The 23885-nt window shown below is 46.0% G+C and overlaps 2 protein-coding genes and 1 pseudogene across 2 annotated transcripts; all 3 read left to right on the top strand.

The window, feature by feature from the left end:
- The first annotated feature begins 4397 nt into the window (after positions 1–4397).
- On the top strand, positions 4398–5738 carry LOC125552133 (uncharacterized). The gene is given in 3 exon segments (XM_087518603.1): positions 4398–4662; positions 5039–5182; positions 5511–5738. Coding segments are annotated over 3 exon segments (447 nt in total). The 5' UTR covers positions 4398–4587.
- A 2672-nt stretch (positions 5739–8410) lies between these two features.
- On the top strand, positions 8411–11371 carry LOC147976187 (uncharacterized; annotated as a pseudogene).
- An 8792-nt stretch (positions 11372–20163) lies between these two features.
- Positions 20164–22593, top strand: LOC125553962 (uncharacterized). The gene is made up of 9 exons (XM_048717600.2): positions 20164–20333; positions 20412–20473; positions 20588–20678; positions 20776–20862; positions 20960–21013; positions 21116–21300; positions 21440–21522; positions 21809–21909; positions 22053–22593. The coding sequence occupies exons 1-9, from the start codon at positions 20280–20282 to the stop codon at positions 22269–22271; spliced, it is 936 nt and encodes a 311-aa protein (XP_048573557.1). The 5' UTR covers positions 20164–20279; the 3' UTR covers positions 22272–22593.
- Positions 22594–23885: the final 1292 nt, after the last annotated feature.

A 23885-nucleotide genomic window follows, 5' to 3' on the forward strand; every position in this document is an offset into this window, starting at 1 on the left:
AACCGTGTAAACACTTTACCATAGTGATCATGCGGAGACCCCGCAGAGCAGCAGTAGGGGTATTATCTCCACGGAGAGCCCCGGAGCTGGGTAAGATTCGCCGGCGTGCATGCCTTCGCCTTATCCCGTTTCCAGGCACCGGCGACGTTCTACTCGCCCCCACCATGATAAGCCATCCTTTGACATATGTCGCACCCAACCCCCGACAAGTCTCGGTATGTCTACATAGTTCTCGAACCAGTAGGGTCCGCACGCTTAACGTTCGATGACGATATGTATTGTGGGTTATGTGATTTGATGTATCGAAGGTTGTTCCGAGTCCCGGATGCGATCACAGACATGACGAGGAGTCTCGAAATGGCCGAGACATAAAGATTGATATATTGGACCATGTTATTCGGACATCGAAAGTGTTCTGGATAGTTTTGAATAAAACCGGAATGCCGGAGGGTTACCGGAACCCCCCCGGGAAGTTATGGGCCTTAGTGGGCCTTAGGGGAGAGAGAGGACCGCAGCCAGGAGGTGGCGCGCCCCCCCAAGGGGAGTCCTAATAGGACAAGGGGAGGGGGTGTGGCCCCTCTTTCCTTCTCCCTCTCCCTCTCCTTCCTTCTTCTCCTAGTTGGACTAGGAAAGGGGGAACCTACTCCTACTAGGAGTAGGATTCCCCCCCTTGGGCGCGCCCCTTGTGGCTGGCCGGCCCCCTCCTTTATATACGGGGGAGGGGGCACCCCATAGACACCTAAGTTGATCTTTAGCCGTGTGCGGTGCCCCCTCCATAGTTTTCCACCTCGGTCATATTGTCGTAGTGCTTAGGCGAAACCTTGCGTCGGTAACTTCATCATCACCACCAACACGCCATCGTGCTGACGGAACTCACCCTCGGCCTCAGCTGGATCAAGAGTACTAGGGACGTCACTGAGCTGGATGTGTGCAGATCGCGGGGGTGCCATGCGTTCGGTACTTGATCGGTTGGATTGCGAAGACGTTCGACTACATCAACCGCGTTACTTAATGCTTCCGCTTTCGGTCTACGAGTGTACGTAGACACACTCTCCCCTCTCGTTGATATGCATCTCCTAGATAGATCTTGCGTGATCGTAGGACTTTTTTGAAATATTGCGTTCCCCAACACTAGCTATGGACCCGTAGGTCTATGGTAAACTACTCACGCTTCATCAGAGAGGCAATGGTGTTGACGTAGAAGCCCTCCGTGATCGAATCCCCCTCCGGCAGGACGCCGCAAAAGGCCCCTAGATGGGATCTCATGGGTACAGAAGGTTGCGGCAGTGGAAAAGTGGTTTCGTGGCTCCCCTGGAAGGTTTTGGGGTATTTGAGAATATATAGGTGGAAGAAATAGGTCGGTGGAGCCACGAGGAGCCCACAAGGGTGGGGGCGCGCCCTACCCCCTAGGCGCGCCCTCCATCGTGGGTGCCTTGTGGCTTCCCTGACGTGTACTCCAAGTCCTCTGGATGTCTTCTGGTCCAAGAAAAATCATCGCAAAAGTTTCATTCCGTTTGGACTCCGTTTGGTATTCCTTTTCTGTGAAACTCTAAAACAAGGAAAAAACAGGAACTGGCACTGGGATCTAGTCCCCAAAACCATATAAAATAGCATATTAATGTATATAAAACATCCAAAACAGATAATACAATAGCATGGAACAATAAAAAATTATAGATACGTTGGAGACGTATCAACACCTTCTCATGGCGCGGGGACGACGGTGGCCATGGCAATGAGCTCGACCATGGCGTCAGGGCTCAATGTAGACGAAGGGGCGAGCGAGACAGAGGGGAAAACTGAGGGCTAGGGTTTGCAGGGGGATCGGGGGTGGACTCCTTATCCACCAGGGGGCCACGGGATGGCCGACGCTTGGAGATCCAGGGCGTGGATGGGTGTGTGTACAACGCGCCATGGATGAGCATGAAGGAGAAGGGAGGGGAATTGTGTTGGCCTGCACCGTGCACTTGCGGCCCAGTCCAACAGTGGGAGGTTTTCTTTATTCTTTTCTTTTCCTGTTTTATATTTTCTTCACTATTTTGTATTTTTATTTAATACCAATGAATTTAGTTGAACTTAATATTTAGCACATAATTATTAGGCGACATTTTGAGTTAGCACAGACAGTTTCAATTTACTTTGAAATGTTTAAGTATTTATTGAAATTGAAATGGCTCAATTTAATGATGTTGGTTGTGTCTAATAGATGTTAAGGGCATTTTTATAACCCATTTGATGTTGGTTAATTCATGACAATTACTTAGTGAATATTTGCAACCCAATAATCTTTTTTTTACTATTTGAAGAAATAACAATTTGACTTGTAATTTGGATTTGAATTTGGTTTTTATCAAGGGGCAATTAAGCTTGCAAAACCTGATGACATGCCATCATTAGCATGGGGTCCCTGTAGCTTAACTATGGGGGTGTTACATATGTTTCTTTAAAATTCCCGCTGCAACTCACGGACATGTTTGCTAGTTTATTTGATGGAAAAGAAGAAAGAACTTCAGATAGATAGACATACAGACAGATAGAGAGAACCAACGACGCCCAAAACAACTTCCAGCCCAACTACATTGACACCTTTGTTCATTGTCTTCCCCCTGTACGCCAGCTCATCCAGCAAGCCACGTTGGCCATCTCATTGATTTGATGGCCAGAGAAGCCTCTACCTACTATAAAATGTGCCCCGACCCTAGGGTTCCCTCCTCGACCCATTTCCTCCCTCTCCAACCCTCGCCGCCGCCATGTAAGGTCGCTCCAAGCCCACATCGTCACCATGGCCGAGAGCTAGGGAGCTTCATCGACCAAGTCTCTCCCTTCCTCTTCTTCGACCTCCGCAAGGCCGAGGAGGACGGCGACCCTTGCCACCGTCTCGCTCATCCACACCTGTGTCCACACAGTCTAGGAACTTGTTGCTAGTGGTTTCTCCCTATTTCAGACTTTATAGAGTTATTTTAGAACTATAGAGTTTAAAAAAATAGAGTTGCTTTTTTAGAATATGTTCCTCCTAGTTTTTTTTAGAATTTTAGAGTTCTTTTTAAAAAATTATGAAGTTCCTTTTTTAGGGGAAATTATAGATTTTTTAGGGCACGGGAAATTATAGAGCTTTTTTATAGGTATATAGAGTTTTTTGGGACAATTCATAGAGCTTTATTTAAGAGAAAGCATCCCTAGGACAATCACCCAATAAGCTGGTCACTAGAAAGCTTGGTGTTTCCTCGAGCCAGCTTTCGGGGAGACCAACTAATCAGCAAGTACTCTTTTGCGAGCCCCGCAACGGGCACTTTTGGTGGGCTAAGAGCGCGCCACGTGACGCGCTCTCAGCCGCCGCCATCTGTCGCGCTCTAGGCGCCCCCTCCAGATTTTATTTTATTTTGTTTTGTACGCGTTTTCTGCTTTTAGATGATTTTTCAGTGTTTTTTGGCTTTCCGGTTTTACCCATGTTTTCTTATGTTTTGGGAAAAAATCTACATGGAAAAACGTGTTTTTTTTCTTCCGTGAGAGACACAGATTTACTTCTCGTGGAGGCACGAATTTGCTTTCGCGAGCCTGTCCGAAAAGGAAAAAAATGCATTTTTTTCCTTCCGTGAGAGGGACAAATTTACTTCTCATGGAGGTAAGGATTTGCTTCCGCGAGGGCACAGTCGTGCCTCTCGATAAAAGGAAAAAAAACACGTGTTTCCTTTCGCGAGAGGCATATATTTACTTCTCATGGAGACATGCATTTACTTCTGCGAGAGGCATAGCCATGCCTCTTGAAAAAAATATATATATATTTCCTTCTACGAGAGGCATAAATTTACTTCTCATGGTGGCACAAATTTGCTTCTGCGAGAGACACAATAGTGCCTCTCTGAAAAGGAAAAAATACCGGGTTTTTTTCCTTTCTCAAGAGGCATAGATTTACTTCTCCGGAGGCACAAATTTTCTTCCAAGAGACACAATTGCGCCTCTTTGGAAAAGGGAAAAATGTGCTTTCAGTTTGGTTTTTTTCGTTCATTTTTTCATGAAAAAAGTTCATCGAAATCTATCAACATAGAATCTAGTTCCGAAAATCTCAACGCGTGGATTTCAACAGTGAAAATGGTTCATGATTTGGACGCACGGTTTTAAAAATAAAACATTTTGGATAAATGAATTAAAAAAAAGAAAAACTCTTAAGTTGTGACAAGTGGTGTACAGTGCGCCACTTGTCATAATCTGGAGAGGTAGGAGTGATCTTTACAAAAAGTACTTTCTTTTTAGTAACTACAAAGAGTACTTCTTAATTAGAGTTGCTTCTATTTTTTTTGAGACAATATAGTTGCTTATAGTTTTTTCCTAGGCAGCAGTTTTTTGTTTGAGCCAATTTTGAGCAACAGTTACTTCTAGTGATTTAGCGGTCTATGCTATTGGGCCAAACAAGAGAAGAGGAGCCCATCCTCGTCCTCCCTGCGGCCCTGCCCGTCCTCGTCCTCTCTCTCTCCGCCTGCGCCGTGCACTTTCCAGAGGCAGCGGTCTGGACTCTGAAGCATCCTCTTTCTTCTTCCGGTCTTCTCCCTCTTACTGTATCCAGCAGCACGAGATCTCAAGCATCGAATCATGAACGGAGGAGGTAGCGCGACGCCCTTCTCCCGCACCACCACCACCCTCAGCACCACTTCTTCTTCTACCTTGGTATGCTCTTTATATTCTCTTGACCCATCTCTTTGCAAACAGCTGCCTGCGTTGTTGAATTGGTTTCTTGGGGCGACAGAGATCCCCAAAGAAGAAGTTCTTGTCGAACTTGAATTTCCGTTTTTTTTTCAGATTTGCTAAGGCTCTCTCATCTAGATGAGAATTAACAGTCTCATCTAGATTTCCGTATTTATTTTACGCGGAGATTCGAGCATTTTTTTCTTTTATTTTTATGTTTGATTATTTTTTTATAGTGATGTTAGTTAGATGAGACTTAGTTAATTTTTATATAGATGAGAACTAGCCACATATTTTCTTCTTCTAATTTTCCAGATAATTGCAATGATTAAAAATCTATTTTTCTTTTTTTTACTAGCAAGCAGGAGATTCGGGACAAGGGGATAGGGAAGCTGCTATTCAAGCCGAGATGGCCAGGGTTAACAACCTGCCAGCCAATAGTTCCTACGCGATTCACCGCATTAAGGTGCTGAACAAACTTCGCCATCTTTTATCTATAAAGGTAAGGTTTATGTAATTCTTTTTGTAGTGTGAGAAATTTGCAGTAGTTGTCACCAATTATGTTGCTGTATCTTCCTCCTTTTTTTTCTGAACTACTACCTTGTCCCCAAATAGATGGAGTATAAACCGAGTCAAAAAATACTGCTTTCTAAGTTTGACCAAGCATATATACAAAAAATATGAAGATAAAAAAATCCCAAATCAGTATCAACACCATTAGATATATTTCCCATAATCTGTTTATTCAGTTCTTAATAGTTTCTTCTATGTATTTGGTCAAACTTAGAAATAGTTGACTTCTTAATTGAATTTATGTGCCATCTATTTAGGGACGGAGGCAGGATATGCCTTTTTTTGCGGGGAGCTAGGATATGCCTTTGTCCTGCCAATTTCTGTCATCTCAGCAGCTTAGTGTGAACTGCAACTTAGAGCATCGTGTATCCCAGTATACATGTTTGCACTTTGCAATGTTAATAGAAGAAAAAGAAGAAAGCATTTATGTTTTTGTGTTTCATCACAAATGGGAGATAAGCAACATTGTTGTTGCATATTGCTGAAAGTGTATCTTATCTTTATATGTTTCTAGTAATCTGTGATAGCATAAACATGTTGGAGCTATTACTTCATAACAACGAGTCCCAGGAATAAATACAATCTACAGATTGATGGTCATAGACCTATGCAACTATACCATACATTCGTACCCAATCAGCGTTCCCAATAGTGTTTGTCAATACATACACCTATCGGTCTCTCCTACCCAATGATGCTCATCAAGACACACATATGCATGTTTCTCATACCCAATAACACTCATCAAGACATGCATCTATACAACTACGAGTCTTCCATACCCAGTAATGCTTGTTAAAACACTATATGATTGTACTATGTTCCTTGGAAGGTATCAAAGTAACATTCTGATGCTAGATACTTGGCCTCTTAAAAATATGTAACGGGCCCATCGGGTGTAACAGTGCAAATGACCAATAAAGCCATTACATTTCCTGTCAACTACATGTCAACTTATGATGACCCTATGTAGAGACCATGGTTTATTCTAGGAACAATCTGTATAACTATAACCCTATTAAGCTTTCTTTTTTCTTTCTTTTGTGAGATGGGTACCAAAGTGTTACAGTATGTCAGGCCTCACGGTGTCTCATGATCAAAATGCATGGGCTAGACCACTTCGGGGTGGATATATGTAGAGGATTTGCATATTTATTTAGTTTTCCTTTTTGTAAGAAATAAATTGACACGGTTCCGATGCACTCACTCAAGCTTAGGCACCGGAAGCATTCCATTACCAAGTAATGAGAGGGCTATCTGTTAAGAATGAAAAGGGAGGGAACTTGCTTAGCAGGCGTATGAGAGCTAATCTTGTTTTGCTTACGGGCTGTTGCTACCGGGTCTAAAGGAGGCTGATCGTGAATCAGTTCCATCAACTTCATTGATATGCATGATATGCCCTTAGCTTCCTTAAAGAGATAGAGGGATGGTCGCTATTCCAAAACTGATTAGTACTATCCTAAATTAGAGCCTCTTTTTTATGCTTCTTTTGATTTAGCCTTTTGGATACCTCATTCACTTCAAGGGCGTCATGAGTGTGAGAATAGCTGGGCAGGAGCCCTTTACTTGGCTGATAAACCAAATTGATTTTCAAAAGCAAATATTTTAGTAGATAAATATATATATGTTGTGGTCTATATTTAGTTCGAGAATTTTCACATTGAGCCTTCTGTGGCCATGTGGCATCCATCCATCTGGGGGCTTTTAAATATAGCCTTTGTCTGGGGTTAGGACAATATAACTTACTGATGAAGTATTGTGGCAACATGATCAGATTGACCAATTGAGGTACCGATGTCCTAGACTCCTAGCGCGCAACACAAAAATATACTATAGTGCTAATTCATCAGATTCTAATAGTTTGACACTAGGAACATTGTCAATGACCTCATGTTACTGACGAGTTTTTGTGCTACTGACCATGATCAATTTTGAATTTTATTGCTTACCTATTTTCTGCTGACAAGAAAAGATGGGACATTTCGCTTGAGCTTTTAACATTAACCGAGGGATTCCTTGGATCCTATGTTTTGACAAAAGCTAGTTTTGTTTAAGGTTTTAGTGTTAGGAAGGAATAGAGATAGATTGGCATAATGCGTTGGATGTATTATTGAGCCTCGAGGGCGAGTATATATTGAGTACAAGACTTGGAGGGCAAGACACCTCCTAGAGAAACAATTCCTATCTAATCCCGGACAATCCCTAAATACCAAAATATATCGCTAACACCCCCCCCCCCCCCGCGGTCGTAGCGGTAGCGTTGCGAACAACAGGAGCGTCGCGCACGGTCTGACCCGAGGGAATAGCATCCGACAGGCTGACATCCTCCCGCGGTCGCAGCGGGAGCGTCGTGGACGATGTCGCTCGCGGGCGCGTGGACTGTAGAGGAAGCCGACGAGTTGCTTAGGCGAGGTGATAGCCCTTTGTGTCGTTGTCGAGTTAGCCGAGAGCGTAGGGTGGTGTAGCCTGTTAGAGTTATAATATAAGTCATGTACCCCTTTGTATTTATCCCGTTGTATGAGGGGTTTCCTGCATATGTTCCACACCTGTACATGTATATATATATCGGCCTATGGCCTCATGGGAATACAAGTTGCATATTCCTAACATGGTATTAGAGCTAGGTCAATTTTTTGCACGCTGCAACTCGTGCGTTTGATCTGTCTGTTCGATCGAAGCAATTCGCTCGATCTCCTCTCTATCTCTCGACCGAAGCAGGGGGTTCGTCTGCAGGAGCCCCCGCTCTCCTCTCCAGCCGGCCGCTAGCAGGCGCTCTGCCGGCCCGTCCCGATCGGGAGTCGTCCAAGCCGCTCATCCCGCAGGCGCTCGTCTCAGCCGCCGGCCCGTCCCGATCGGGAGTCCTCCACACCCGATCTCCTCCTACCCCGCGACCAAGCCGCCGGCCTGGAACTTCTCCGCAGCCAGCGCCCTTCTCCAGCGCCCCAGGTCTCGTAGGCGCCTGCTCCTGTATCGAGCAGGGGAGCAAGGAGGACGAAGCCCAGCTCTGCCGCCTAGGCACTCATCCCGCGGGCGCCCAGGGAGCTTGTCCCAACCGCCCGTCCCGCAGGCGCCCAGGAGTTCGTCTCAGGTGTCTCGCCGGCGCTCTTGATCGCTCTTGATCCCGATCTGATTGTTCTCGTCGGATCTTAAAAAAAAAATGTCTGCTGCATCGGGTTTTGTTGCTGTCCCTCGCTGTCCGGTGATTTTTGATGGTACTAACTACACCGAGTTCACTGGCTTCATGCGCATTCACATGCGTGGCATTCGTCTTTGGGGTGTTCTTTCTGGCGAGGTCTGCTGTCCGCCACGTCCAGTTCCTCCGGTGGCCCCTACTCCGCCAACTCCATCGGTTCTTCCCACAGATGCTAATCAGGCCGCCAAGGATGCGGCTAAGGTTGCTGATGAGGCTGCTGATCGTGCTTATGATGAGAAGGTTTTGGCTTATGAGGAGGCTCTTCAGTTGTATCATGGTGCTCTGTCTGCTTACACCCAGTGGCTTGATGATGATGCTCGTGCTGCAGCTGTTCTCACTGCTAGTGTTCTGCCTCAGTTTGCTTCTGAATTTCTGGGTCTTTCTACTGTCTTTGAGATGTGGACCCGTCTTCGTGAGCGCTATCAGCCCTCTGGTGATGCCTTATACCTCTCTGTGATCCGTCAGGAGCATGCTCTTCAGCAGGGTGACTCTACTGTTGATGACTTCTATGCACAGAGTTCTGCTATCTGGCGTCAGCTTGATTCTCTCCGTAGTGCTGGGTGTCGTACCTGCCCCTGTTGCCAGGCTGTCCAGGCCAATTTGGAGTTTCATCGCGTCTATGAGTTCTTGTCTCGGCTCCGTAAGGAGTTTGAGCCCCGGCGTGCTCAGTTGTTTGCTTGTGGCCGTATTTCTCTCATGAGGCGCTTTCTGAGATTCGTGCAGAGGAGACTCGCTTACGTGGTGCTGGTTTGCTGGAGGTTCCCTCTGTGCTTGCTACTCGTGCTCCTACGCCACCTGCTCCATCGACCACTTCTCGCTCGAGTGCTCCGCCGCTCTTGCCCACTCCTTCTGGAGGCTCAGGTCGCCCCCGTCCGCACTGCGCCTATTGCAACAATGATGGTCATCTTGAGTCTCAGTGCTACACGAAGAAAAAACACCTGCGCAAGGCTCGATCATCATCTTCAGGGACTTCGTCGTCTACCTCGACAGCTTCAGCCATTGCTTTGACTGAGCAGGATATTCTGAGACTTAAGCGTCTTCTCGCGGCTTCAGGTTCTTCCTCGACGGGTGCTGCCGGTTCTGTGACTCATGCTTCCCGCACTGAGCAATCACCCTCTACACAAGTCAGGTACATCCCCATGGGTTCTGGACTCTGGAGCTTCTTTTCATATGTCTTCTCATTCTTCCACTTTGTCCTCTCTTCGATCACTAGATTCTCCTATTCATGTCCTCACTGCTGATGGTACTCCCCTTTCTGTTGCTAGTAGAGGCAATCTTACTACTCCTTATTCTGTTCCTGATGTTGCTCATGTTCCTCGACTTACCATGAATTTGTTTTCTGCTGGTCAACTTACGGATTCTGGTTGTCGCGTCATCCTTGACGTTGACTCTTGTTCTGTCCAGGACCGTCACACGCACACTCTGGTTGGGGCTGGCCCTCGCCGCCGTGATTCTCAGGGTCTTTGGGAGTTGGACTGGCTTCATGTTCCTTCTGCTGCCACCACCATCGCCAGTTCTCCCGCTTCTGTTGCCTCCGTCACTGGTTCCTTCCAGCAGTGGCATCATCGACTTGGTCATCTGTGTGGTTCTCGGTTGTCTTCTTTAGTTCGTCGAGGCCTTCTGGGGTCTGTCTCAGGAGGTGTCTCTTTAGAGTGTCAGGGTTGTCGTCTTGGCAAGCAGATTCAGTTACCATATTCACATAGTGAGTCCGTGTCTAAGCGTCCTTTCGATTTAGTCCATTCTGATGTATGGGGTCCGGCCCCTTTCGCTTCGAAAGGTGGTCATAAATACTATATTATTTTCATAGATGATTTCTCTCGTTATACATGGCTTTATTTCATGACTTCTCGTTCTGAGGTGTTGTCTATTTATAAGCGTTTTGCTGCCATGGTTCATACTCAGTCCTCTTCACCCATTCGTGTTTTTCGTGCTGACTCTGCTGGCGAGTATATCTCTAAGGTGTTGCGTGGTGTTCTTGCTGAGCACGGGACTCTCTCTCAATTCTCTTGTCCTGGTGCTCATGCTCAGAATGGTGTGGCTGAGCGAAAGCATCGACATCTTCTTGAGACGGCTCGTGCATTGATGATTGCTGCCTCTCTCCCGCCTCATTTTTGGGCTGAGGCCGTCTCCACATCCACCTATCTTCTCAATATACAGCCTTCCGCTGCTCTACAGGGTGGTGTTCCTTTTGAGCGACTTTTTGATCGTTCTCCCGATTATTCGATGCTTCGCTCGTTTGGTTGTGTTTGCTATGTTCTTCTTGCCCCTCGCGAACGCACCAAACTGACCGCTCAGTCTGTTGAGTGTGTCTTCTTAGGCTACAGTGATGAGCATAAGGGCTATCGTTGTTGGGATCCTATTGGTCGTCGGGTGCGTATCTCTCGAGATGTGACTTTTGAAGAGTCTCGTCCCTTCTACCCACGTCCATCTTCCTCGACTTTTTCAGTGCAGGATATCTCTTTCCTCACTTTTCCTGACTCACTTATCACCCCTGCTGACACTGTACCTCTCCGTTCCACTTCCTCTCCTTCTCCACATCTAGTTGACTTGCAGCCTAGCATGTCACCGGGTTCTCCACCCTCATCTCCGGTGACTTTCTCCCCGGTCTCCTCTCCCAGTCTGTCACCGGATTCTACACCTTCATCTCCGGTGACTTCTTCGTCGCCACCCCCTGATTCTATCTTGCCGATTCCTCCTTCTATTATTCCATCTCTTCCTCAGCATTACACTCGTCGTCCACGACCAGTTGATGCCTCTGTGGATGGGTCGTCATCTTCTTCTCAGCCTACCTATGGCTTGCGTTCTCGTCCTCGTCCGCCTGTTGATCGCTTTGGATTTCCCACCGCTGGTGCTGCTGTTCTTGAGCCAACTTCTTACCGTCAGGCTGTTGTTCATCCTGAATGGCAGTTTGCGATGGCAGAGGAGATTGCTGCTCTTGAACGCACTGGTACTTGGGATCTTGTTTCTCTTCCTCCTGGAGTCCGTCCGATCACTTGTAAGTGGGTCTACAAGGTTAAGACTCGCTCCGATGGTTCTCTTGAGCGTCACAAAGCTCGTCTTGTGGCTCGTGGTTTTCAGCAGGAGCATGGTCGTGATTATGATGAGACTTTTGCTCCTGTGGCTCATATGACCACTGTTCGTACCCTTCTTGCCGTTGCCTCTGCACGCCACTGGTCTATATCTCAGCTTGATGTTAAGAATGCCTTTCTTAATGGTGAGCTGCGTGAGGAGGTGTACATGCAGCCACCACCTGGGTATTCTGTTCCTGATGGCATGGTATGTCGTCTTCGTCGCTCTCTCTATGGCCTTAAGCAAGCCCCCCGCGCCTGGTTTGAGCGCTTTGCCTCTGTGATCACTGCTGCTGGTTTTTTAGCAAGTGCTCATGATCCTGCATTGTTTATTCACCTTTCTCCTCGTGGTCGGACACTTCTTCTTCTTTATGTTGATGACATGATCATCACGGGGGATGACCCCGAGTATATTGCCTTTGTAAAGGCCCGTCTTAGTGAGCAGTTTCTTATGTCTGATCTTGGACCTCTTCGCTACTTTCTTGGGATTGAAGTCTCTTCTACCTCTGATGGCTTTTTTATATCCCAGGAAAAGTATATCCAGGATCTTCTTGCTCGTGCTGCTCTTACTGATGAGCGCGTTGTTGAGACTCCTATGGAGCTCAATGTTCACCTCCGTGCTACTGATGGTGCTCCTCTCCCTGATCCGACGCGTTATCGTCATCTTGTTGGCAGTCTTGTCTATCTCGCTGTCACTCGTCCGGACATATCTTATCCGGTTCATATTCTGAGTCAGTTTGTCTCTGCCCCCACCTCGGTTCACTATAGTCATCTCCTTCGTGTTCTTCGATATCTTCGAGGCACGCTCTCTCACCGTCTATTCTTTCCTCGCTCCAGTTCTTTACAGCTCCAGGCCTATTCGGATGCTACGTGGGCTAGTGATCCTTCCGATCGCCGTTCACTTTCTGCTTACTGTGTTTTTCTTGGTGGTTCTCTCATTGCCTGGAAGACGAAGAAACAGCTTGCAGTTTCCCGTTCGAGTGCCGAGGCTGAGTTGCGAGCAATGGCTCTTTTGACGGCAGAGGTGACTTGGTTACGGTGGTTACTTCAGGATTTTGGTGTTCCTGTCACTACACCGACTCTGCTTCTATCTGACAGTACAGGTGCTATCAGCATTGCACGCGATCCTGTGAAGCATGAGCTCACCAAGCATATTGGTGTTGATGCTTTCTATGTGCGTGCTGCTGTGCAGGATCAGGTTATTGCTCTTCAGTATGTGCCTTCCGAGTTACAGTTGGCGGATTTTCTGACGAAGGCTCAGACTAGAGCACAACATGGCTTTTATCTCTCCAAACTCAGTGTTGTTCATCCACCATGAGTTTGAGGGGGGGTGTTAGAGTTATAATATAAGTCATGTACCCCTTTGTATTTATCCCGTTGTATGAGGGGTTTCCTGCATATGTTCCACACCTGTACATGTATATATATATCGGCCTATGGCCTCATGGGAATACAAGTTGCATATTCCTAACATAGCCGTGGTCGAGGTAGCCGTGCGAAGAACGCCGTGGTCGATTTCGAGTCAAGTTGGCCGGTGTCGAGGAAGTCGCCATGGAGCTGCGAGCGCAAAGAGGCGCCGAGTTAGTCATGGTCGTGGTGGTGTCGAAGTAGTGGTGCGCCAGGAAGAAGACGTTGTTGACGAGGCATCGCCCCGGGTTTGCCAAGGCCGGGCACACGTTGTGGACGAAGGCACACATCGTTGTTGCCAGCACCAGGCATGCGTAGACGGATGAAGTCGATGTTGACGAGGCGTCGCACTAGGCTTCCCAGGCCCGGGGAAAGGTCGTGGACGAAGGCACGCGTCGGTGTTGCCAACGCCAGGCATGCTTAGACGGGAACCAACACGAGTTGTATGCCATGTCGAGGGGGCTAGCAGAGAAGGACTCGACGACGGTTGCAGCGCCGATCACCAATCGGTGTGAGGCCGATATCGCTCGCGGTGATCTGAGTAGATGAAGTGGTCGGGGAAGACGACGGCGACGCTGGCAATGAGCTGGTGCTGGATGAAGATGATGAGGTGGACGGTGGGGGTGGCTACGGGGGTAGCAGCGGTGGTGGCTAGGTTAGGAGCGCGGCGGCGGTGCTCGAAGTAGGCGAGGGACCCGACAGCGTGACGAAGACCGGCGTTGATGGTGGCGTTCCCGCGCTTAGAGAGGCGGCGCGACGCACACCACGTAGAAGTCGACACATGGGGACGGCGGAGTGGACCGCGTGCCCCGACGCTACGGCCTGAAGGGGCGACGGTGGGAAGACCTTAGGGCGGAGGCGTTGACCGCGTGCGGCGGTGTGTGAACTTAGCCTGCCCGTTTAACTTCCCGTGGACCAACTCTTGGCATGATCCCCGATCATCCAGTTTACTTCAACTGACCACCTCGTGATTGATCCAACTCTCTGCCATCTTCGCTTCCCATACCTTAACTTAGATTTAGTTTGTTCATGGGGTTGATCAAATAGTGTGACTTACGGTGTCCCATTTCTAGCGACTTGGTATTCAAGTAGATTTTAAACACTCTGCGGAGGTTGTACACTTTACCCACACCATGGACTAATAGTCCAACATCCTACTTACATCATGGCCCTCCTACCGTGCCACCGACCCCCCGCAGGCTAGCCCTGGGTGAGAGAAACTAGGTCCTTAACCTTCATGTGCCATTGACCAGCCATCCGGGATTCAATCAACTTTTCCTGTGCACATCTTAACAACCCAGGCTCTCGTGGCTGGACGACAATCCCCCGGCCAAAGGGATAATGCCCGTCCAACCATCCCTCTTTGGCGACATGCATGAGTCATTAACTATAAACGAATTAGGGCCTTCCCGCAAAGGCAAATGTGGTCGTATGGAAAGGCCCGGTTAAGTGGCACTATGAATTGACCAGCCATGAGGGTTTAATTTAATGAACTTGATTCTATTACAATTAACCCTTTAAAATATTACTTGAGCTAGAACAATTCATATTCATTTTAGCGCTAAAGTCTTTCCCCGATTATGATCATTCTAAGTCTAACGCCATTCCCCCAAATATGATATTCTACCACTCAAAGTCATTCCTTAAGGCAATCACTGCTAAAGCTAAAGTCTTTCCCCAAGGTGATCACTTTGATACTAAAATCATTTCTCCAATTCTACCATTTTTATTATTACGACTCACTTTTTTGAACTACCGGTTCATCCACTCTCACTTCTTAGCTTACTCCTTAGTGAAAAACTACTAGCCAACTAACTCCAAATACTTGCAACACTAGTGTGACCACAATTCTAGCACAATTACCATTCACACAACAATTTAAAGTAATTCAAGTAATTAAAGAAAATGCAGGTTGAAATCCATGGCCTTGCAATGCCATCAAACGAATGGAGGTGGTGGATTGCCTTGCTCAAATGGGAGTCTCAACGAACTCCCGGTCTTCACGTCCTGAATTATTTCATTCTAAAAAAAATTAAAAGCAAAAAGTAAATAAAGAAATAACCCAAACTTTCTGTCCAGAAATTCTAGACAAGTCAAATATATCTCAAATTTATTCAGCACATAAAGAATTCCAAAATAAAAACAATGCAAAAAGAATCAACTCATTTGGACTTTAAAAGTTAGAGGGGGTCGAAGTTTAGTCAACAGATTTAATAAGAATGATTTAAAACAGTTTAACTGGAAAAAAACAGAAGCGGACATGTCGAAGGCGTATTTTGAGAATACGCCTCCACTTGCGTACCGCTTCGGGCGCGCACTGGGTCATTGACGGGCGGGGCCCACCCGTCAGGTTTTTATATTTCTAAAACGCAGGCAGTGGGGGTGGTGGTTCACCGGCGTGGAGGCCTCGGCGGCGTGCGCGGGTGCGTTGAATCGCCACGACGAAGGTGGTCACTCCCATACTCATAGCTTCTTCTAGGGTGCTGGGATGGCGTCGGCCCCTTCTTCTCCGGCGGTGGTCTTCGGGCGTCGGGGAACTCCGGCGATATGTCGAGGATTCGAGCGCGTAAGCTATGCGTCGGGGTCAGTGAGGTGTGGGGAGGCTAGCAGTGGTGGTGGCGTGGTTTGGGGTGGCCTAGGCACGACGGGCGGCGACGATGCGGCTCGAACGGCAGCAGGAGGCCTGCCCGGCCTTGCTGCTGGGTGCTGCTGCCCGATTTGGTGAGGAGGGAGTGGGGCGTGGTCGATAGGAGAGGCAGGCGTGGCCTTTTATAGCCACAACCGAGGCCAGTGGATAAGCGGGCTGGCCGTGCGTAGGGGGTGGGTAGGGGGGTTCTGGGGGCTGATCGTGTGGGCGGCGGAAGACGGCGATCACCGAGGGCCATGGGCGGTGTGTCCTCTGGTCGGGGGGGGGGGGGGGGGCTGTCCAATCATGTGGGCGGTTCTAGTGCTGCGCAGGAGGCCGCGTGTGGCTGCCCGCAAGGCAGGGCGCGCCGGGGACGTGGAAGACGGCGCAGGTGTCCGGGTAGGGGTGAGGTAGCGTCCAGAGCATGCACTCTGCATGCCAGTGCCGTGGTCACCACGGTGCTGGGGGGCCTGGGTGCGTTTTGGTGGTTAGCAGCGTGTCTAGTAGTTTAGGGGTGGTGTGTGTGTAGTGTTCGTGGCTTGCAAGGAACTCCAGGTGCACTGGATGGACTGCAAGGTGGCCAAGTTCATTCTGGTAGGAAGGTGTTTGTGCTGTCTAGGGGAGAATGGAGGGGGGGCTGGATCTGGTCTTTGGTGTGGTGTAGTTATATGCTAAGGTGTGTGTGCCAAGTTTCAAAAGGTTTGCAAAAAGTTATAGAGTACTTGTTGTGTAAACTTAAATTTTGTTCAGGAAAGAGTTTGAAGATGGTGTGGTCATTTGAAAAAGTTTCTGTTTGAGTTACTGGAATTTCTGGTGTTAGTTGATCTTAAAGAAATTGGGTGAATGATTTGGAAATTTCCAGAGGGGCAGAAAAGGTCGTTGCTTCACAACCCAAGTGCCTTGAGAGTATATATTCTTTTTGGAGAAAAGAGCACACTTAGAAAAGTTTGGAAAATGAGTTTGAGGTGAAATTGTTAGAGGGTTGGAGAGTTGGGCCCACTAGATAAGTCCAAGAAGAATAGTTTGGTTTTTAGTTGACTATAAGTCCAAGAAACAATTCCAAATAAGATACAAGGCAAAAATCCAAATGAAACCAATTTGATTTGAAAAAAAGAAAAGGGCCAAAATTCAGGGTCTTACATACGTGGCTGCTAGCGTCTGATGCAAGGAACGTAGGCGACATGCCATGCAATGAGCTCAGGCATCGGGTAGCTAACTGTGCCAGGGAAGACATTAGCTAAGATTGTCTAAGTTAGGGATAAGATTTCCTTAAAGCATCTCCTCAAGAGGATATCATCTTAGATCGGTTTAAAGAGCATCTCCTTACGAGATTACACTGGAATCATTGTTACTTTGTTAGGCAACGGTTCTATTTGAATGATACTTGTTTATGTTCTTATGCAAAGAAGCCTTCCCAGAAAACACCATACTCAGAGCCGCTTTGGTCTAAGGAAATAAGTTATTTTGCATGGTATCTTAATTTTGATCACTTGAATTGTTAACAAATTTTCACTTAAACATTTGGATGACCTTGCATTTTACTGTGCTCAGTTTTTTTTTACCTTTTCCATCGCAGAGGACCACATCGCAGGATGAGGAGCTTGAACTCCTTTTCTCAAGCCTTTCGATTTGAAGTTTATCCTCAGTATCTACATGTACTAGGTAAGTTGCAGTTTGAGAATGCAACATTTTCATTGAATTTTTTGCGCCCTACTTCTTTTTGCTCTCTCTTTATATTTATATAATATAGGGATGCAGTTCTCTTTTTGGTATACTAAGCTATTATTTTTCTAGATCCAAAAAAGTTGAATATTAACTTCTTCCACCTGCAGGTGATGCCACTGTTTCGGTGTATCTGATCATCGATTGACCCCACCTGTCCAGTGTAACATATATTCCCAATGGTTATCAAGTTTGAAGGAATCACTTTTTATTCAAAGTGCTAGGGAACTTGATGAGTTGATAAATGATGTATTCTCTTGGATGGAATTCCTAGCGGGGGTGAAATTTATCATGTGCATGTAATCTTTGTGACCCAAATTGGGCGCTGCCATAACTCTAGCCATATGGTGATGCATAGAACACCAGCTCAATAGTTATGTTATCAAGCATCACGGGTTTTGCTATTGCGACAATAAAGGATGCATACATCTATGATAATTTGGTCTCTATTGGGGAAGCATCAAGGACTCTGGGAAGCAGGGGAAAGTTCAGCTGCCTTGTTTGATATTTTGAGTGGATTCATTTTGGTAAACCTGGAATGCAGTATGTTTCTGACTAGTGTGGCACCAAAAAAGACTTCTATTAATGTGGCATATTGTCGTGTTAAGTGTTTTTTTATTGTGGCAGACTGGCCTTATTATGAATAAACATGTGTTGGTACGAACTGTTTTTCAGAAAGTTGAAAAATCAAATGAACACTATCAATTCCTGTATCGAAGACCAACCTTGTTTTACGTTTGCACGGGTTGGTTTGTTTGATATTTAATATTCTCATGATATTGCAAAAGATGATCTACAAGATATTGATCCTACATATTTAGGCACGTAGTTGTAAACTAGTGGGCTTCCTAAACGGATCCTGTTTGAATTATTTTTACTTTTTTTTTGAAAGGGCCAGCCTTGGCTGGTGTTTCATTGATTTAAGCAGGGAGCAGTGGAAAAAGTGACATATGTGGTGATCCGGAGATCCAGGACAAAAGAAGAAGAAATAGGAAAAAGGTGCCGAAGGCACATCCTCTGGCCTACTCTCAGGGCTGGTCCCCGAAGGGGCTCTGCAAAAACCTAACGCCACATTGTTGCCACAGGCTGAGTTCTTGCATGCGTCCGATCACAGAATTTTTAGTCCCACTCTCCTCGCTCACTCTGCCGCTGACTTCCCCTCACCACCCGCCTCCTTTTTGGTCGCCTTCATCTCGGCTGCCAATCGCTTCAACATTTTGACACGGATGGCGCGCACGATCATCATCACATCATCACCCAACTCGTACATCCTGATGGTCAATATCTTGGTGTTCTTCGATGCGGCCGCAAGCTCAACTCTCCTCTCTTCGAGCTTGGTCTTTTTCTCTTAAAGGTTGATTTTCTTCTTGATCGCCAGCATCAAGATGTTAAACCTCTCGACCTTTTTTCCTCCTTCACGTCGTCCCCACCTTCTTCGCTAAGATGCCCTCGAAGCTCTCCGTCATCTTGGCCGCGAGAACTATAAATCAAGCATTTAAAAAACGTTAAATATGTACATAAAAATATTGTCCATCTATTCAAAAAATGTTAATCTTAAAATAAAAAATGTAATCAAGCATTTGATTTTTTAAAAATGTGTAGAAACAATGTTGACCATGTATTAAAAAAAATCAAATTTTTATTGAAAAAGTTTTAAACGTGTATTAGAATAATGTTGTTGAGATATACACAAAGTGTAGGATGAAAACCAAAAGAAAAAAAGAAAACCCAGAAAATGAAAAGCAAAAAAATAAAATGAAACATAAAACTGAAGAAACAAATGCAAAAATAATTCAGAAAACCAGAGAATATTAAAGAAAAAACACAAAAGAAACGAAAAAAATAAAAAAATAAAAAAAGAAAAAGAAAAATAATGAAAGAAAAGAAAATAAAACAACCGAATGAAAACATAGAAAAAACGGTGGAAAAACAAAATAAAACAATTCGCATCTTTTTTCCTTTATTAACCCTACACAAATGGGCCGGCCCAAGCACTGTAGGTACTTTCAGACAGAGAACTGTCGGGCGCGCCTATGTCTCGCCTTCAGCGAGAGGGTAGGAACCCTCGCTGAAGGAGAGACCAAGATGGCCGACCCAGTACCGGGGAGGCCACAGCCTCCTTTTTTGTGTTTTATGTTTCGTTTTTGCTTTTGTTTATACTTCAAATATTCCAAATATATATATATATTACAGAAAAACACTATAATAAAATTTAAAACAATGTTGATCAAGTATTTTAAAATGTTGAATGTCTATAGAGAAAATGTTTAACATGCATACAAAAATGTACAAAAAATGTGTATAAATTTTTTGATCATGTAATTAATTTTTTAATGAACATTGGTAATTTTTAATAAGTATTTGAAAAATGTTTACAAGGATTTGAAAAAATTTAAATGTGTATGGAAAAAATGCTGACCATTTAATAAAAAATGATGAATTTGTTTTATCATATATATGAAAATGTTAATCAAGGATTTAAAAAAAGGTTGATCAAGTATTTGAAGAAAAAGGAAAGAAATAAAAAATAAAAAAGTAAAGCCAAAGAAAAAACGAGTAAAGCCAAGGAAAAACAGAGAAAAAATGGTGGAAAACAAAACGGAAAACCCCAGGAAGAAATGGAGAGGAAACTGTGCAGAACCCGGCTTGTTTCGACTTAAGTATACCCGCACTACTACTCAATAATGATTTCGAGTCAGACACTTGGCTAGCCGCGCTCTCCCTCAACCAGGAGGTTCCAATCCCCTAGCGCTCGCGATAGCTGTCGGTCTCGCTTAATGCGAGATATAGCACTCGCGCGCCAACGCAGCCTTCGCGAATCCCAGCAGCTCTGAATTAAACCACTGGCCCACGAGAAAGACCCAAAAGGCCGCGCGAACCCCTAGCCCAGGGCTCTGCAGCTCTCTTGGTCGATCCCGCAGACCCGCACCACCCGTTCACCCCCGGCGGCGCCCCTTCGCTCCCCCGACACATTTCCGCGAGCAGCTGGTGCGCGCGCGGAGCGGAGGCCATGGCGATGGCGAAGGCCAAATCCACCGCCCTCTCCGCCGCCGAAAAGTGCCGGGTACTTCTCGCCAGCATCCTCTGCGATTCGCTCCTCCGATTTTAGGCTCTCTCACTGACTCCCTCTCGCCCTTCGCAGAACATCCTGGGCGCCAGTTGGGAAGCCCACCTCAACACCATCAAAGCCGACGCCAAGGGAAGGTGCGCACGCCACTTCCTACAATCTCAACCTGTTGATCCATATGCTTGTGCGAGTAGCAGCTAAAATACCAAATTTCCTTGTTTTTGATTGGTCTTGCTCGGTGTTGTGGGCAGCAAGGGGGAGGTTTACACGTCGAGAGTGCACTACATGGTCCAAAAGGGCATGCCCTACTTGATCGTGCCCGAGAACGACATGCACAACATTGTAATGCTCTATCTTTTTCTTAGATGGTTGATTGATTTGTAATAGTGGTTGCTGTTATGTTCTGATGAATTGCTTGTATGAAACGGCTGTCATATAGAACATTATAATCGACGAGCGGGGTTCTCTCTCGGTGTCCAGTCCAGTCCCAGGTCGCCTTGCCAGCTTGCTCAAGTCACTCAACAAGGTCGGTCCTTTCTCTATAAGCTCAAATGCAACACAATTTGCTGCATGGTTGCTTGATTGCCTTCTCTAGCGCGTGGTGATATTGTTGTCTTGTGCAGTTGCCTCCCCGGGTTGCTATGACCGGCGATGTCCTGCGCATGAAGGAGACAAAGGTAAGCCCATTTTGAAGACCCCCAGCATGGGTGAACCATGTTCGATTTCCCAGTTGTAGTTGGCAGAGTGGTACTGATTGTGCTTCATATGCTCTTCTTAAGGTTCCAGTTATAGCTGAGAGCCTTAAGAAAGCTATTCTGAAGGAACATAAAGCTGCTAGCGAAGCTACTTATGGGGTTTCAACGGTATTGTCTTCCGCAAGTGCTACTTGTAGGTCGCGCAGTGAAGGTCTCCTTAGCTTACTCAATGAAGAGAGCTCCTACAATATCTTGAAGTTTGAAATTGGGTGTGTAATATGCCTTTATGTTTTCTAATATTCATTATCTAGTCTTTATGTTTACCATTGGTGCATTAAATATCTGTTGATCATCTGTGTAATTAATTAAAAGGAACTATTTGTGATTGCGGAGATATCTATATTGCAGCTCGTGTGTCTTCATAGATTCATTGGGGAGCAGCCATAATATCGAGTTGGATACTTTTGAACCACCAAAAGCCGACCTGCTATGTAAGTTTCTACTTAATTGATTTCAGCTGGCCGGGTTTTGTACTCTATGAGGTTGTATACCTTGATGTGACAATTGGGTAAATAAAACTCCATTTATCGAGATTCTTTTTTCAGCTATGCATCTTTACTTATGTACCTTCCAACAACTTTACTGACTGGCAGCATTTAATTCTAGAAATGTCATTAAGATGCTAGTTGATTGCTTAAATGAATGTACTTTTCTACTTGCACCTTCTAATGTTGCAGTAATAGTTCGGTTTCTAAATGCATATATTATTCTTTGTAGTGCCATTCTCTTCGAGGCTTATTGATGGTATCAACAGGAGTGACCCAAGGCGGAGAGCACTTATACTTTTCTGTTTCGAGTATTTTGATGTGACTGCCAGAGTAAGTGTCTTGTATATCTGGACAATGCGCAATGTAGGATAAGTGTATTATTAGTTTCTCATTTCTGAAGCTTTCCGGCCAAATTAACCAAGTCCTCTTATTGTCACAGTACTGTTGACTATCCTATTTTTCTTTGCTTGAAGGATGCACTCTTGCTCTCCGTTGATCACCATGGATTTGAGGTGCTTGCCAGGGTTCCTGAAAGAGCTACCGCACCTGATGTCCCTCAGCAGTACCATTGGAAAGAGTTCAGGTTCACATTCAAGGAAGCAGTCAAGGATGTTGAAGACTTCTGCCGCATGTTGGTCGAGCTAGAAGAAGAAGCTCTGCACAGCGTAAAGAGCTATAGCGGATTAGGTTGAAGGGGATAGTAGCTCTTTCTCAAACCAAAGGGCACAAGATTCAGATCTTCAGTTATGATAATATAAATCATCTGAAGAATATAACTTGAATCCATTTTTGTCACTTGAATTATGGCAGCGTCCCCGTCTCCAGAGAGGTCTTGACTCCCGTCTCTGTCTTGCCTTCTCCACGCCGAGAATTCAGGCAACTTACGGATAGCAAATTTAGGGGCTTTTTATTAATGTATGCTCAATATATTTCCGGAGGATGCTACCAGCACAGCCTGCTTCCTTGTCTTGCTGCTACTACACATGTTTGCAAATCACGACACTTCCTCCTTAATTATGCCCAAAATGTTTATCAGGTGACTTGATCATGCTAACTACTGCCTTACTAAAACAGCGTCACTTATTTTCAAACGGAGGGAGTAACACTTTAATCAGCCGGTCACTCTGATGACGTTGCCTCTGAAACACTGTGTATAGCTGATGATAATTCTTCCATAAAGTGAAGGATCAAATCAAGAGAATCCGACCTGAAACGTGTTCAGCAGAAGGTAAGCATTACTGTCCCGGGTTATTAATTCAAAATTCAGGAACTAAGAATGGGTTATGGCAGTGACAGAGAGATGCAGCCACAATCCTATTAAATCAAAAACAGGAAGTGGGGAATGTAAGAAATTTATAATGCTCAGACCGTAATATGAAAAAAAAAGGCCGCATCTCAGAACATAGTTAAGGACCTAAACTTTGCCTAGAAGACATGGAATATAACAAATATTCTACATGAAGCTGTAAGGATCTCTTCAAAACAAGGGAAAAGCTTCCTGTCAGCCGGCTGATTAAGCCTGTGCGTCGACCGCTTCGGCTGCTTGACGCATGTCCCCGTGAGTCACATCGTTGCTGAACCTTATCTCCTCAGGTATCCGTCTCCAAAAAATCTATCTTGCCGCTCTTCTCTCTCAGCAGCCAATCACTTGTTTCTCAACAGCAGCCAATCTTCACTTTCTCCCTCCCGACTTTCATCTAGAGCCGCCACCACTCAGCCACGCAACAGATGCGCGCACGATCTCCGCCGCGCCAGAGGACGCCGCCGCCGACCCCCTTTCTCCTTTCGTCCTCCTCTCTCCTTAGCCCTCTCTTCCCCGAACGATCTCCCATGGCACTCCGCTGCGAGCCCCTTTCCCCTTCCCTCCTCTCTCCTTACGCACCTCTCTCTCCACCCATGGCCCTCTCTCTGATTCTCTTCTCGGGTGTTTTCCTGCAACAAGATCTTTGTTGCAAAAAAAAAAAAATCTACAACAAGAGCTCCGTTGCAAAAAATCTGTAACAATATCTTTGTTGCAAAAAAAAATCTGCAACAAGATTTCTGTTGCGAAAAAAATTCTGCAACAGGACCTTTGTTGCAAAACTTTTCTGCAACTGGACCTCTGTTGCAAAATTTCTGTAACAAGACCTGTGTTGCAATGGCGAAGGTGTCACTCAGCCACTCGATGCGCCAGATCTGACAGCTCGCAACCCGGCCTATCTTTCCGGCGGACGCATAGCACGCCCTTTAAAACAAGGACCTTAAACGGGACTGTAAAGGATTCAAATCCTTGAGAATTGCTTGCACAGCTGTCTTGGGAGCTTCAG

Source organism: Triticum urartu, chromosome 4A (assembly GCF_056163025.1).
Source record: "Triticum urartu cultivar PI428250 chromosome 4A, HENAU_Tu73, whole genome shotgun sequence".
NCBI classification, from domain to species: Eukaryota; Viridiplantae; Streptophyta; class Magnoliopsida; order Poales; family Poaceae; genus Triticum; species Triticum urartu.

Bases quoted from the DNA above. Each gene is read 5' to 3' on its own strand.
- LOC125553962 (XM_048717600.2), top strand. From the start codon at position 20,280: ATGGCGATGGCGAAGGCCAAATCCACCGCCCTCTCCGCCGCCGAAAAG. The intron at 20,863-20,959 runs GTCGGTCCTTTC...TGTCTTGTGCAG, and splicing joins TGCTCAAGTCACTCAACAAG to TTGCCTCCCCGGGTTGCTAT. The intron at 21,301-21,439 runs GTGTGTAATATG...TCTATATTGCAG, and splicing joins ATCTTGAAGTTTGAAATTGG to CTCGTGTGTCTTCATAGATT.